The sequence below is a fragment of the Nilaparvata lugens genome, chromosome 5 (assembly GCF_014356525.2).
Source record: "Nilaparvata lugens isolate BPH chromosome 5, ASM1435652v1, whole genome shotgun sequence".
NCBI classification, from domain to species: Eukaryota; Metazoa; Arthropoda; class Insecta; order Hemiptera; family Delphacidae; genus Nilaparvata; species Nilaparvata lugens.
The window spans coordinates 71,799,812-71,816,877 of NC_052508.1; the positions used below are offsets into that span (position 1 = coordinate 71,799,812).

At 35.6% G+C, this 17,066-nt stretch overlaps 1 protein-coding gene across 2 annotated transcripts; it reads left to right on the plus strand.

Annotated features, from left to right (window-relative positions):
* Nucleotides 1-3,730: 3,730 nt before the first annotated feature.
* LOC111048258 lies at nt 3,731-13,442 on the plus strand. 2 transcript variants are annotated; one of them, XM_039429231.1, is made up of 3 exons: nt 3,731-4,492; nt 11,592-12,495; nt 12,671-13,442. In XM_039429231.1, the coding sequence occupies exons 1-2, from the start codon at nt 3,939-3,941 to the stop codon at nt 12,490-12,492; spliced, it is 1,455 nt and encodes a 484-aa protein (XP_039285165.1). In that variant the 5' UTR covers nt 3,731-3,938; the 3' UTR covers nt 12,493-12,495; nt 12,671-13,442. The 2 variants fall into 2 exon arrangements, with proteins under 2 accessions (XP_039285165.1, XP_022189822.2); XM_022334130.2 differs by having other exon boundaries at nt 11,592-13,442.
* Nucleotides 13,443-17,066: the final 3,624 nt, after the last annotated feature.

Sequence of the window (17,066 nt, forward strand, 5' to 3'; positions counted from 1 at the left end):
GCAGAATTTTCAGCGCATTGTAAGCCTCTTTTTGTGAGTGAAAAGATTCTCACTGTATTCAATTTTTACATTTACAGGTCAGCTATAAAGGCATTCCACAGTGTCCGTACTTTGCCTACCAGGGGTGATGTGCATGATCATGGCACCAGAGGCAGGCTGAGGCTGGACCTGCCATATTGTAGATTAGAGAGGACCCAGAGCAGCCTCATCTACCAGCCAGCTAAAATTTTGAACAAGCTGCCAGTTTCAGCCAGGACTCTGCCAGAGACAGTCTTGAAGAGGAGACTGAGGGCTTTCCTTCAGGAGAACCCCTTCTATTCTATGAGGGAGTTCTATGATTGTGATCCTCAGACTGTAAGTAGATACTTCTTGCATTAGTCTTGCTGCCTCTTCTGCTTGCTGCTTTTTGTGTTTGATGTGTATTTTTGTTCTTGACCTGTCTTATGACAGTTTTTTATGTTCTTGACTTGTTCACTTGTGGCCATACTTATGACCACGCCATGAACAGAATTGTGCCCAATCTGTAATTTGCGAGAAGACGAAACAGAGTCACACTTCTTAGTGCGCTGCCCTATGTATGCAGACGCAAGGAGGCAATATACTTACAAATATATTCAAAATGTAGTCAATGTCGAAGACCAATTAATGGTACTGTTGTCAAATTTTAGCACAGGGGAAATTAAAAATTTATATAGCTATACACGAAGTGCGGTTAGAATTAGGGAATTAATAATGGACACAACAGGTTGAAGATTTAAGTTGAAATGCCAGATATTCAATTGTTTGTTTTTGTTGTCACTTCTATTGTTATTAGGACTGTTTGGTTGCACTAATTTTGTTTTATCGTCATATTGTTATGGATAGTTATATTGATGTGTTATCTATCGTTGTGTTATGCAATTATTTTAAATAGCATGTGAAAATTTAAAATTTGTTAGAGACAGTTAAAATGAAACATTAGTATTATTATCTATTGATGTGTTATGCAATTATTTCAATAGCATGTAAAAATTTAAAATTTGTTAGAAACCGTTAAAATGAAATAATAGTATTATTATCTATCTATTGATATGGTATGCAATTATTTAAATAGCATGTAAAAAGTTGAAATATTGTTAATGTAAGAGCAACTCTTTGTATGAGCTAACGCTTTAAACAAATAAACTTATTTATTTATTCAATTTAGAAGTATTTTTAAATTAAAAATGATTTTTGAGTGTTTTGAATTGTAAATTGAGTGTGTAACTGAAGAATGTTGAGGTGACACATAACCTAGCTACATTTGGACTGTTGTATAAATTAGAATTGGAACCGTTTTGGGCGTATAAGCATATGTTTCAATTGTGTTTACAAGTCATGTTTCGGTGGAATTCAAATTTAGTGAATTTTCTATATTAGATTAGACTTATAGTATATTATATTATACTATTAATATATTAGAATTGTAACTTTTGTTGTGTCAAGAAGACTATTATGGGAAGTATCTCTTCCTGGTACCCTCATATTGTAATGTAAATAAATCTCACTCTCTCACTCAAATCTTACTCTCACTCAGCGGTCAGGGTTTTGCCCTTGCTGGGTGGTGCCATGTAATTTTAATTTATTTGTAAAATAGCATAATATTATAATCTAGAATATTTCTTTTGTAAGTTTTTTATTTTGTATTTGTTTTTATGGGCAATAAAGATGTTTAAAAAAAATTCATTTATTTGCCATAGAAAAAACAAATTACAAAGTGTTAAGTTACAATCAATTGCTGTTCCTGTTGATTATAAACGATCTGCACCTGGATGGTTCTAACTTGTTTTCTGCTGATGACACCACCATCATTGGTCAGGGCAGACGGCCCCATGATGCCAAATTCTAAGCACAGGAGGTCTTTTCTGAGGCCAAGAAGTGGTTCTCCAATAACAAGCTGAAATTGAATGAGACCAAGACTCGGGGATTGTGTGTATCATGAGTAGAACAAACATTCTTGATGCTGAAACTTGGTTTTTATATCGACAGCAAATTATCAAGGGAGTCTCATATTTCCAAGGTCTGCAGGAGGCTCTCAAGAGTTGTTTATCTACTTCAGAAGATGAGGGGACTACTTAGTGTTGAACGTTGAACGCCTGCTGATGTTGTACCATGCAGTATTTTCCAGCCACATTCAGTATTTCATCTTGATATGGGAACATTCGCATGTGAAGGACATACTCCTGCTCCAGAAAAAGGCACTTTGTGTAATGACGTTTAGTGAGTATGATGCACACTGCCAACCCATATTCCAACGTTTCGGCTTTTATACAGTTCATGGCCCGTACATATTGTCATCGCTTCTACATGTCAGGAAAACATCTGCACATTTACTAGAAGGGAGGAAGTGCACTCAAATGAAACTGGAAGGGGGGTTGACCTGGATGTGACGCGCTTTCGCCTGTCAAGAGTGAAGGACAATTTTCCAGTGGCGGTGCGAATGTTCAACTGCCTGCCAAACTTAGTTAGAGCACGTTAAGTCAATCTGTTCAGAAGCTCATTATGAAATTGGCTCATTTGAAGGAGTTGTTTCAAAAGCTTATTAATAAATTGGATCATTTATTCGATGTTCGATGGAAGCTTTGCTGGACTGTGACGCTGCCTACAGTTAATGTATCAGGTTTTTTAATTATTTGACACGATCTTTCTAGGAAGACCTGGTCTTGATCACGACATTGGATATTTGAATTAAAAAAGTAGGTTCTGCAGCAGGTAATATATTTTCTGTATTGTAAATTCGTTTACTTGGGTTTGTAAGTTATTACATTGACCAACCAGTTATCAGTGGGTCACCAAGTATCTGAAGGTCTGAATAAAAAAAATATTTTGTCCTCTCAGGAGATTCAAAGTGGCAAGCGGCTGAATGGTGTGCCGACATATATGCTATCATTAGCTGGGTACAACAAAAAAATGAAACAGAACCCATGAAAAATTCAACGACTGCAAGCGACTTGTTCCAAGTTTTAATAAATTCCAATCATATATGAATAGCAATTTTTAATAAAAATAAAATTTGACTTGAAAAAATATTAAGAATAATTTATATTGAACAATATCAAACAAACTCAATACCTGACACCCGAAGATGTTGCAGTAGACATAAGCTTCAAGTGAATGGAGGAATCACTTCCAGTGCTGGCTCTGATAGTTCTAAAATGTGGTTTCATTCTGGTTCGAGATGAATAGATAAACGAAGTTTGAAGAAACACTTTTGAGATATAAGGCATTTTGCAAAATAACTACAGTCTAAATTTGAATAAACACGCATCTATTTTGGAAAGTTTCTTTACAATTATGTAATTAAAGTGACAGATTGATAACAAGAAATAACATTAAGAGTGGTAAAAAGTATAAAGGTAAGCTTAAAATATAATAAATCAAATAGAAATGACAATAAAAAAGTTGTGATAAGAGTGATAAAGCAAAGAAAATGTAAAAGAAGTTCTAGGTTATGTTATTGTGTTGAGTTACCCAGCTGTTTACTGTACAGCCAGCTGTTGGAATACCACTCTTGCAAAAGCACTTTCCTTGGATGTAGCTTAATATGAATTGAAATACTTTGATTTCAATACTAAGAGTGATTAAATTTAATTTTAATGAAATTATTGTATTTTTTCCATTTATCATTTAAATTTTACTGTCCATCAACTTTCGTATAACTTTTATGAAATCGATACATCAAATCGACACTTGTTGATGTCGATTAGGAATTTCAATGTTTGGATGATGTTCTGCTGTTTGGATTTTAGGTTTTACTTTTTTAAAATCTAATTTTGCATTTTTTCATAATTTTATATTGTTTGTCGGCTTGTGATATACAATGAAAAATTAAAATGTGAAATGGTGGAACTTGAATTAATTGTTTTCATCGAGTGAACAATCACAATTTGTTTTTTGTTAGGTTACTATTTAGGTGAACAATGGCCAGTTCAAGTGCAAATAATTCCGGCCCATCAAATGCGTCCAAAGGAAACGCAGCTATCGAGTGTTTCTCTCCAGAATTATTTGTTGAAACTAGTATGAACTTTTCCTCATTGCCCAAAGAAATTAAAGAAGAGCTATTCACTTCAGAATGTAATGCAGAAGATGATACTACAAACGATGCACAGGTTAATTCTGTAAGAGAATCAGGCGAACATTTCATGTCCAATGAAATAACAACTGAAAATTCAACTCTTGATAATTCAAGTATCAGCACCTCAAATGAAATTGATTGTCCTATTCCGTCTAAGAAACCTAGAATGAAACGCGTTGCAGTTAGGCAATCAAATAGAGACAGAAGAGAGAAAGGAGAGTTTTTCACCACTTACCAAGATATTGTAAAAGACAGGGACAAATTTCGTGATTATTTAGGTATGGAAATTGAAACATTTGAGTTCATTCTGGATAAACTGAAACCCCATTTGACAAAGCAATACACCAACTGGAGTGTAAAGCCAATTGCTGCAGAAGAAAGGCTGGTGCTATTTTTAAGGTTTGTACATATCATAATTAACCCTCAACTAGTTTGGTGGGGTCATTTGACCCCAATGTAATTATTTTTACATTATTAATTCTCTTTCTAGGGCAGCCTGAGCGCTGTCACTCTTTGTATTCACAGTGTCCACCAGACAGTACCAGAGGGTAATAGTGTCATATCTCTGTTGATTCCCATTAATTTTACGCTCTGAAAACTTGGGGTCAGTTCTGACCCCACCAAACTAGCAAGGTATTTGATCCTAGTTCCTTTAGGAACTATAAGGCCGGTTACAGAACTCGACCGAGCGTCAGTGCGTATGCGTATGTACCATCCTGACCATACGCATCCAAACATCAGTTTTTCTGACTCAAAAAATGGACGCCTTTACAGATTGTTTAATTGCAGCTTATCATCTTCGTAAAAGACGCCTTTACAGATTGTTTAATTGCAGCTTATCATCTTCGTAAACGAAAGATTAAAAGATATCAGGTTCACCCGATGGTCGCCCAAAGAGAATTTAAAATGGACTTTAGAACCATTATATTCATCATTGCTTGGGGATGAAAATACATTTTTAACTACCTCAGAATGTCCATCAGAAATTTTGATGAGTTGTTTCGAGCTTGTATTACCATTGGAAATATTTGCAGTCACTTTAAGCTACGGATCATGTAAATGTAGATAACCTAATATTAATAATATATGATTTTTCCAATAAAAAAAATTATAAATGAATGAAGAAATGTATAGAAAAACTCTGAATTCATGTATGACACAATTGATTGAATTTATTCTTTATGCTATTCAATATCAGCTGATTGTCGGGCGGAGATGTCAGCACATTGGTTATATGGCGATCGGGCTACTGATCAGTACAGCTCTCGAGCTCTGAAAGCTTCTATTTGTTTCAGTAGATTTGTTTCGGTCAGTCGACCGATAGAACGGATGCGCACGAGCAGTGTAAAACGCATAGTACTGACCGTGCGCATGCGTGCCGTCAGTCCTGCTCCGTACGGATACGTGGAATATCTATGGAAAAGGCAAGCGCGACTGACGTACGTACTGACGGTCGGTCGAGCTCTGTAACCGGCCTAATATGTATAAAATATTGTTGGTGTTTGTAACTTCTGGAAAGTAGTTTTATGTTGACAGTATAATGCCTAGTCCACACGTTGTTCCAGTGGCTGAACCATCCTTGTAAGCTGGCTTGGTCTTGCCATCTACACTGCAATGTGACCAGTGCTCCATCATGATATCCATGGTGTATAGAAAATAATGAAAATGAACACAATAAACTATAAAATTTACACAATAACAATAAGGCATATAAAATCTCAATTGCACAGAACTAACAGGGAACAGCACGCATTAGTTGACAAGTGTGGATGTGTGGTTTGACAGCGCTGACCTTTATTGGTCTCCGGTGGGCTGGCCTCCGTTCCACAGAAATCGGAGCGATGGCCAATGAAGGCCAGCTCTGGCAAACCACCCATCCACACTCTGGCGCTGGTCGTTCATTTGTACGCATTGGGCCAACATGTGGATGTGGCATTAGGTTTTCGTTGGTTTTTATTACGGCTGAGAGTGAAAATTTCCTTGAAGTTTCAATACAGCTATTAAAAAACTTGGGATAAAGAAATGAGACGGGGCCGCCGAAAACAATGGATGGACAGGTAGAAGTTCTAGAGACCCTTCATTGGTCACCCATTGTTATTAATGAATTTCAACATTTTCGTGGTCTATTGTTAGGGTTTCCACTCCGAGCAATATATTGGTGGACCAGTGTGGTTACTTGAAGGCACTTTTTTCAGCTGTAAACCAGTGGTAGCATACAGTGATTGAATAAACACACATTACTGTCGATGACAAGTACAAATTTAGTCAAAATTACCTGGTTTGTAAAGCCCAAATTGATTTTTAAACATACATTTTGTTATACATTCTACGAGATTGAATGGGACTTGACAAACACATGATACACATCGTATGATTGCCAAGCTTTGTTCAATCTAATAGATTCTAAAAGGACGCCAAAAAATCGTACGTTCAATAAGTATAGAATTGTCTGTAACACAAGTCAGTCTTTATACAGCTTGTGAGCAAATTGAGTGTCATCAAATGAGCCATCGGGCTCAATACAATAATTAAAAGTACTTGATCACTGATTTACATCCAATAATTGCAGAAAATACAAGTAACAGATGTAAGATGCAAAGTAATAGATAAGTTGGTGCTACCAGCTAGAACTGCCTTCAAGAAAGCACACGGGGACACTAATGAGAGTAATGAAGCGGAATCAGAGGACAGTGAAGTATACTAGTCGAGAGTTAGAGGATGCACCTTTTTGGAAAATAGAACAGTGGACAGGTAGCGCGGTCCCGTCTCCTTTCTTTTACCCAAAAACTTCGGGGTCAATGAAGGGGGTCAGTTGAGGGGTCAATAAAGGGGTTTGGTGGAGGGTTAATGAAAGGACTATAGTGAGGTCCACGTTATAATGGCAGTGTTTGTTTAGCAATGGTATTGCTATCCTTGTCTATCATTCAACAAAGCTGATAGCACTTTCTCTTTCTCATTTTGCTCTGTTGCCAGATCGTCTTTTAACAATGTAGAATTGATAATTAATTAATGAAATATTTCATTGAAAAATATAATTTCTTGCTTAATGAAATATAATTGATCATTTTGAACGATAATGAACAAATAATATTACATCAATAAACCTGTATCAGCTACCGTCTATGGAATGCATTGACAAGACAGAGGATCGACAACGTTGTTCTCCTATCTTTCTTCACTGCCATTATAACGTTCTATAGAATGAATAAAGTATAATATCGGGCCACCGAGCTTCGCTCGTAATTTATTTATAAACAACTATTGATAAACACAAAACAATTCTTTAAAATGATTGGGGAAGGATTAACAGGCATAGCCCAAATTGTTTCTTCCCCGAATTTTGATTTATATACTAAGTTACAAATAGTTCAGAAAGTAGGTTATGTTCCATACACTTAAATCAGGTTCAATTTTCAGTCCAAACATTTAAAAACAAAAAAGTTCTAATTTAGATTATTTACAAACCAAATTGAATAACAAAATAACACTCATTAATCACTTAAAATTGTCAAATAATGAATAACTTTGAAAATTATGATTATCATGTCATGTCAACAAATCAGATTATTTTGATCAAGTCCATTAAAATTTCTCGATAATATTTCTTGCTGATTGATTACACAGCTGGAAATAATGCTCTCTTAATACCAATTTCTGTATATCTGTTTATATTTTTATAACTGGTTATTTATGTTGAACGGATCTCGAAAACGGGTCGAACGATTTTCACGAAATTTGGAACATAGTACAGTAGGATAATTCACTTGTGATTATTTTTTGTTTTCACGGCTATTTATTAAGCTTCGTCACTGTTGAATTATAATTTCCATGAGTTTTGATTGTACTATTTCTAAAAAGCACGGCTGAGCATGTGTGAATAGTCCAATTTGAACTAATATTCTCAATGTACCGGTAACTTAGACTTTGGTGAGGTCCACGTTATAATGGCAATGGAAAACGATAGGAGCACAACGTTGCCAAACCTCTGTTCTATCTATGCCTTCTATAGACGGTGGCTGATACAGGTTTATTGATGTAATATTATCTGTTCATTCTCGTTTAAAGTAATCAATTATATTATATTGTTCAATAATTTCATAATAAATTTTCATAATTAAGATGAAATATTTTGTTAATTTATTACCAATTCTATATTGTTAAAAGAAGATCTAGCAACAGAGCAAAGTGAGAAAGAGATAGCGCTATCCGGTTTGTGGAATGATAGACAAGGATAGCAATACCATTGCTAATTAAACACTGCCATTATAACGTGGACCTCACTAAAGCAATGATATGTGGGAATCGAGCCTTAATTAGTTGTTTCCTGAGTGTATGGTGAGAAAAAACGTTCTGACAATTTTAATAGATTTTCGTTTCAGCTACATACGATCTCAACCAAACTTGTTTCATTTCTGAATATTGTGTTGCTTGATCTGATCAATGAATGAATTTATGAATAGATTATCATTCCACAAATAGCTATTTTCATTTTATTTTAATATTTGACACGTACTTGATAATTCTTGTCGTCGTCGCCTTTGATTGAGGGTACCATAGCCGTCGTTTCCTACTACCTAAAAAGTATTCGTCATCTCTCATCATAATCCCTCTCACCAATTACCCACGCACAAGCCTGAGAGCTTATGTGGGCATCACCCTCAGTATTATTATTATTACAAAGACTGTTCAGAAAACAAAAAAATTAATTAATCATCAATGGAGCCACTTTTAATTTGAATTACATATTATATACATTTTAAATTATTAGCTTAAGATTTAGAAACAGTTGAGTCTCTACTCCTACTGGCGAACAAGTGTTTCACTTATGCCAGTAGTTCTTCACCTCCAGCCGTATTTTACAGATAGATGATATAGATAGCATATTTAGAATAATAATTATTGTTTTTTTCTGATTGTCACATCTTTTTACTGTTTTTGTGTTTTGGTGAAATAAATTGAATTGAATTGAATATACGCTAGTAAATTAATAATTTAAACACTGTGCCGGTTGCACAACAGCCGGTTAAATCTTAATCGTTATTAATTCCACGAGAACCAATCAGAGAAGCCGTCTTTTCAAAAACGCCTTCTCTGATTGGTTCTCGTGAAATTTATCACGGTTAAAATTTAACCGGCTGTTGTGCAGCCAGGTCTTTGAAAGATATCAATTACCCTTTTATTTATTCTCAACATAACCCATAATCATTAGTGTTAATAGGAAATGGGTAATGATAATAACAAAATACGTATTGCTTTTATTAATGGGGAGTTCCTGACGGAAGTTGCACCTCGCCTGAATATAACATTTAAGCCGTCAATGGGCCTTACGACTGTCATACTTCAGCAGGGGCCGACAGTTCAATGTATCCATTCGTTAACATTGGGGAATACGGCAAGGCAAAACATCCAAAAGGATCTCTCTGCCCACATGAATAAATAAGAATTTCGATTTAATAAAAACAATATAAAAATATTGTAGTACCCTTTATTTTTTTAAAACTTTAAAATAGTTAAACAACTAGTTTCGACCTTAACTTAGGTAATTTTCAAGTTGAAATCTGGAAATGACCTAAGTTAAGGTCGGAACTAGTTGTTGAACTATTTTAAAGTTTTAAAAAAATAAAGGGTACTACAAGATTTTTCTATTGTTTTTATTAATTTGTTAAAAATTAGCCCACGTGAGTGAAGTGTTTTTTAAGAATATTTCGATCTATGATTGTGATTATACGCTGTAGAAAATAACTTTCGACTTGGAGGATTATGTAGAGAAGAGAAATGTAGGGAGATCAGCCAATTACTGTGACGTATACAGTCATAGGTAGAAGCGCAGTTGCCAATTTGTCGATTAGTCAGTCGACTGAAGACTTTCCGAGAGGAAACTCTGTAAATTTAACATGAGCGCTTGAATACGCACTAGAAATTAGAGAATGTTTTAATACCTTCTGCTTCATCGATTACTCACAATTGTGGGATCGATGGCGTAAAAAAATCAAAACACGTACCGTAATTCAACAAAAACTGTTAGGCTCAACTCAGTTACGCGACTCAGGTCGAGAAGAGACTCGACTCTAGTCGAGAGCATGTTTTTCAAATGGTGACACTTAGACCAGTCGATTCTAGTCTCCGCGACTGTCACCATTTGAAAACACATGCTCTCGATTAGAGTCGAGTCTCTTCTCGACCTGAGTCGCGTAAGTGTGAGTTGAGACACAGACTTTACAAAAAATAAATATAAGTATATGCTACTGCACTTAAACCAAGATACATACATTTATTTAATTAGATATAATAACGAAATGATATCCTCTACATTACAAACAATAGTTTTAAAATGAAGATTCAATTTATGATCACATGCATAAGTACAGTAGGTGAGGCAAAAACACCGGCAAAAGGAAGATTCCTTGTGCGCCAGTGTGAGTCGTAAATCAGCTTAATCAGGGATGTAATATATAAACTTGAATCTAGCGTATGAAGTGTTCGACTTCTGTAAACAGTGTTAATCAAGATGAATTAATGAACCTCAGGACATTCAGCAACTTATTATTCTACTGAATGTTTCATTTTTGGCTGATTATCGATTTAGGTATTACTGGTCAATAGGCATATCTCTACTTGTACAAAAACGAGGTGACTAGAATCGACTGGTCTGACTGTCACCATTTGGAAACACATGCTCTCGACTAGAGTCGAGTCTCTTCTCGACCTGAGTCGTGTAAGTGTGAGTTGAGCCTAATAGTTGAGATGGCAGTGATCCAGTGATTGGTGGCAGGTTCAAAACGGCAACATAGCCGCCGTTATATCCCTACCGCTGTATGCCTTCTCTGCTGCGCATGTCCATCCCAAGTCAGAAGTTATTTTGTACGGAGTATGATTTTGTTGAACATTCAGAAGGATCTTTGAAGGATTAGAAAGAAAGAAAGAAATATTTATTGCCAAAATCATTAAACAAACTTTACAAATGTTAAAAATATAAAAAATTTCATATATAATACATTACAAAAACTTAAAATTAAAATATTTTCCATTTAAAAATCGATTATAATATTATCATTGGCGTTACCAGCAAAACTAAGTAGTTTGAGCGATGGCAACGAGTAATCAGTCGGCTATAATTAGTGGCTTGAGATTCAGTCGAAAATAGAAAAATATAATAAAGAAAAAGAAACATATGGAATGTATGAAAAACTAGAAAAAAAATAAAATTTCATTCCGAAAAGAAGAAGTACTAAGAGTTAAATACTAAGAGAGCAGAAAAACTAGAATGAATTCATAATAATTTAAAAACTCAAAAGAAAAAGAGATGATTCATGTAATTATTAATCTACAATTCACTTATTTTATTTGAATTATTTTTAGATTATTTATATTCGAATAAATATATTTGAAGGATTTTTTATATTTGAATAAAGATATTTGAATTGAATCTCTCTGCCGATAAGAATTAATAAACAATTTGATCTGTGATTGTAATTAATTTTGTTGTTGTGTTGGACAGGTACCTGACAGTCGGCATGTCGTTCTCGTCGCTGGCGTCTTCATTCAAGCTGGGCTGCAGTACGGTGAACAAGGTCATCCTAGAGACGGCGGAGGCGGTCTGGACCGAGCTGCAGCCGCTCTACATGCCGGTCCCCTCGGCGCTGGGCTTCAAGCACGTGGCTGACGAGTTCGAATCGACCACTGGCTTCCCGCACGTGCTGGGGATCATCGACGGCAGACACGTGCGAGTCAAGTGCCCGGACAACCCCGAGTCACTGGCCGAGAAGAGCAACTACTCAGTAGTCCTGCACATCATCGCCGGCGCCAACTGCCGGATACTGTTGACCGATGTCGGCTGTTTCGGGAAACACGGCTGGGAGTGGTCGTTCACGGAATCGCCGCTCTACCGGCAGATCAAGTACCTCAAAATCCCCGCACCTATAGTACTCTCCAACAGTGACAACGTCAAAGCACCGTACGAGTTCTTGGGGGCGGAAAACTATCCGCTCCTCAACTTTGTCCTGCGCCCCTACTCCAAACGCGACTACACAAAGGACCCCTGGAAGTCTGAGTTCAACAATCAGTTCGAGAAAACCTTCCAGATCTGTGATCGTACGTTTGATATAATGTTCTCGCATTGGAAGTTCATGTGGAATTCGGTCACTTCGAACCTTACTAGTATTGCCACCATTATGAAGTCCACCTGTGTGCTCCACAATCTCCTGTTGGCTCGGGAACCGGACTACATGAATGTGCAAAAGGAGACAGTGAAAAAGATGAGCTTCCGACTGAGGAAGCCGGGACTTTCTAATTTGACAGCTCGTGAACGACGACATATTTTTGGCCGATATTTTGCGGACAGCCTCCATATTTCGTTACCGGAAACGACTGAGCCGGTGGAAGAACAACAAGAACACTGATAACTTATAGCTCTTTTTTGTTCGTTGGGGCCAGAAGCTCTCCGACTGGCTGATTGGATCACGCCTGAAAATACGCTTAATGTGGTCTGGCCCTTAATATATCCAAAGTTGATAGAAGATAACGTCTCAGACGTTATAGCTCTAATAACTTATAAATTTTATCTAATAGCCCTTATAACTTATAGCTCTTTTTTGTTCGTTAGGGCCAGACCACATTAAGCGTTTTTCAGATGTTTTTAGAGCCTCCATTTTCCGCTACAGGAAACGACTGAGCCGGTGGAAGAACAACAAGAACACTGATAACTTATAGTTCTTTTTTTGTTCGTTAGGGCCAGAAGCTCTCCGACTGGCTGATTGGGTGACCGCCTGAAAATACGCTTAATGTGGTCTGGCCCTTAATATATCCAAAGTTGATAGAAGATAACGTCTGAGACGTTATAGCTCTAATAACTTATAAATTTTATCTAATAGCCCTTATAACTTATAGCTCTTTTTTGTTCGTTAGGGCCAGACCACATTAAGCGTTTTTCAGATGTTTTTAGAGCCTCCATTTTCCGCTACAGGAAACGACTGAGACGTTGGAAGAACAAAAATAAAACTGATAACTTATAGTTCTTTTTTTGTTCGTTAGGGCCAGAAGCTCTCCGACTGGCTGATTGGATCACGCCTGAAAATACGCTTAATGTGGTCTGGCCCTTAATATATCCAAAGTTGATTGATAGAAGATAACGTCTGAGACGTTAGAAGAAGGACAGAACACTGATAACTTATATAGCTCTTTTTTTGTTCGTTAATGTGTCCAAAGTTGACAGAAAATAAGGTCTGAGTGTCGGTTGCACAAAAGCCGGTTGAATTTTAACCGTGATTAATTCCACGTGAACCAGAGTCTTTTCAAAAACGCCTTCTCTGATTGGTTCTCTCATAAAGTTAATCACGGTTAAGGCTGTGCAAAGGCTAAAAATAAACATTCTACTCGTGATATTTTCCAAAGTTTTCGATTTTTATATCATCAAGCTATCAAAATGAAAAAGTTGTCTCAGGAAATTTTTTTCCCGATCATTACTTTTTGATATATGAGCGCCTGAAGTTTGAATTTTTGGGACAGAACATCTCAAATTCGGTAAGATATAAATCCATGGGATTCAGAGGATGGATTCTTCATGGTATTGTTGATCTAGTTAAACAAAATTGTTTTGAAAAAAGTTATTAAATTTACCAAAAATAACTCAACTAAAAGTTATTTTTGGTAAATTGAATAACTATTTTAGAAATTTATATTTTCAGAAAATTTTTGTTTTTCTAAATCAACAATACTATGAAGAATCTATCCTCTAAATCCCATGGATTTATCTCTTACCGAATTTGGAATGTTCTGTCCCAAAATGTTAAACTTTAGGCGCTCATATCTCAAAAAGTAATGGTAAAAAAATTGTTTCCTTAGAAATCTTTTTCATTTTGATAGCTTGATGATATAAAAATTAGAAAATATCACGAGTAGAAAGTTTCTTTTTAGCCTGAGCACAGCCTTAACATTTAACGGGCTTTTGTGCAACCGGGCCTGAGACTCTAAAAGAACCACAAGAATGATAAGTTATATAAGTTAGGTCTTTTTTGCTCGTTACTGTGTCTAAAGTTAAAAAAAATTAAAGATAAAAAATAACGTCTGAGACGTTAGGAGAAGGACAAGATGACTGATAACTTATATAGCTCTTGTCTATAACTTTGGGCACAAGTTGATAGAAAATAATTGTTGTATGATTTCTATATTTTTCTTTTGTGAAGTGACTGAGTTTTATGCTAGTTAAAGAGCAGAGACATTTATACTTACTGTAAAAATTCAAATGATCGAATAGATTACACCATGCAAACTCTGTTATATTATGTAAATTAATATTATGATATTCTGGGGATGTGAATTTATACTGTTGCACTTGGGTAAATTTACATGCTAGAGTATTTGATCGGTGCAAATCTATTTTTGATCACTGAATTCGTAATATGTTGTGCTTATTAGCTGGTATTTTACAACTACTCAAGAGTTATTTCTTTTCAGTTATAAATTGAGCAATTTCAATATATTTTGGCTGTACAAATATTTATGTTTGTCAAAAATGTATTCCCAATATAATTGGACTGATTACCCTATTTGCAATCTATTTGATCACTGAATTCATGAAATGTTGTATTTGTAAGTTAACTTGTACTTTACAATTCAAGAGTTATTTCTTTTCAGTTATAAATTGAGCAATTTCAATATATTTTGGCTGTACAAATATTTATGTTTGTCAAAAATGTATTCCCAATATAATTGGACTGATTACCCTATTTTTGCAATCTATCTGATCACTGAATTCATGAAATGTTGTAATTGTAAGTTAACTTCTACTTTACAATTCAAGAGTTGTTTCTTTTCAATTGTGAACTGAGCAATTTCAATATATTTTGGCTCTACAAATATTCAAGTTTGTTAAGAATCTATTCCCAGCATAATTGGACTGGTTAACTTAGTTTTTAATAAACCTGACATTTTTGTAAAAATATTATCTCTCAAATTAATACTTTCTTAGAGTTCAGAATCAGTCAGAATGAACCAAGAATCGGGAATGGATTAAAAATCACTGTCAGTTGAACAGATGTAAGTTTTCTATAGAGAATTAAAGATTTTAAACTTAATTTATCGAGTTTGTGTTTGAATTTAAATTTTAATCGAGATTAATTCCACGAGAACCAATCAGAGAAGCCGTCTTATCAAAAAGGTCTTCTCTGATTTACTTGAAATTAATCAAGAGACTTAAACTTAACCGGCTTTTGTGCAACCGGGCCATAGTGTACAGAAATAAAACTTTTTTCTGTAAATCTGAAATTTGTAGATAGTATAAAAATAATTTCTATTTAATGTTCGGCTGTGCTGCATTGCAAGGCTTTTTGGTTTCATCGATTTTAATAATATTCAAATTGTATAGTATTTTCAGCCATTATGATACTTCTTCATGTTAACTTATCAATGAGATGAAATGAAAAGAAACAGTATTCTGTTATCAAATGGTTAGTTTTATTTAATATAGAAAGTAAACTTCTATTGTAAATATCTCGATATATTTATAACACAGATTGCTAATAAACTGCAACTTATTAAAATTGATTCATCAATCATAATTATTATAAACCTTGTCTCATCTATAAATTATTCGACATATCTTGACATGATTGTACTTATGATTAATGTCAAAAAAGCTTAGTGCCGGTCGCACTAAAGCCGGTTAAATTTTAACCGTGGTTAATTTCACGAGTACCAATCAGAGAAACCATCTTTTCTAAAAGGCCTTCTCTGATTGGTTCTCGTGAAATTAATCACGGTTAAAACTTGACCGGCGTTTGTGCAACCGGGCCCTTGAATTATAATTACCTTAAAAAATGAGGTAGCCTATCATAAAACAGAGAAAGAATTGAAAATATCAACTCAATTTAATTGAAGAATCCTAGTGGATCTTATAAGTAAAACCTCAATAAAAATACATCAGTTTATCGTGATTGTTTGAAATAAATACGCTATATATATATTTATATACATTAAGGCTAGGCACACACCAGTTAGTCAAGACAAGACAAGACTAGTCACGTTTAGTCACAATACTTCACATAGTTGCTTATGAAGTCATGTCTAATTGCAATGACTAATCAGTGTGAAATGCGTCATAAGCAACCATGTGAAATATTGTGACTAAACGTGACTAGTCTTGTCTTGTCTTGACTAACTGGTGTGCGCCTAGCTTTAAACTCTCACTCGTTTCACATAGGCCTACCGTTGTCTGTTAAATTTAACCACTGTAAAATTGCGTCATTGCATTGCCCAGTGCGTTGATGGGTACTCCGGGCATTTTTTCAGCTAGATGACATCATTTTACGGTGGTTAATTTTAACCGGCCAGTTTTGCCCAACTTGTGCAAGAGGGCATCTTGGTTGCAGTTGCAGCATTCAGGATAGTCTGAATTTTCTGATTATGCTCAGTATTGGGCTGATACTAGATTAACGTGATTGGTGCAAGTCAGCAAAATCAGGTAGCCTAGTTGTATAAATAGGCGTATCTTATCAAGTGAAAATTTATAGTAAGAATAATAATGAATTCGACGAGAGTGGAGCGTCGGCGTAAGAAATTTCTGAGAGCTTCAATCGTTTCTTGACTTGAGTAGCCTATGTATAATGACTAGAAGAAGTAGGTCTTTTGCTACTGTATAATAGCTTAGATTTCATTCATTTCGTGACTTGAGTATATAGGCCTACAAAGTGAGTCAGTATATGGGAACCCTTCAATAAGTTGGAGGCTGTTAGTAGATATACGGTATGTAACAATTCAAACACCCCGCTCTCATAGGATATTAATTATTAGAATAGCGGAGTCAACACTCAGTCCACCAAATTGGACTTTTGAACTGGTGAGCTGAGAGAGTGATGACCGCGTAGAGGCGAAAGTAGAGGGAGAACGTTCCGAGACGCGCTAAGCTGCGTACACATATTCGCGCTTCCAACCCGCACCGAGCACGCTCCTCCCTCGTAACGCCCTCGTACCACCATCG

Coding starts and splice junctions, on each gene's coding strand:
- LOC111048258 (XM_022334130.2), top strand. CDS start 3,939: ATGGCCAGTTCAAGTGCAAATAATTCCGGCCCATCAAATGCGTCCAAA. Junction 4,493..11,591: donor AGGCTGGTGCTATTTTTAAG/GTTTGTACATAT, acceptor TGTGTTGGACAG/GTACCTGACAGTCGGCATGT.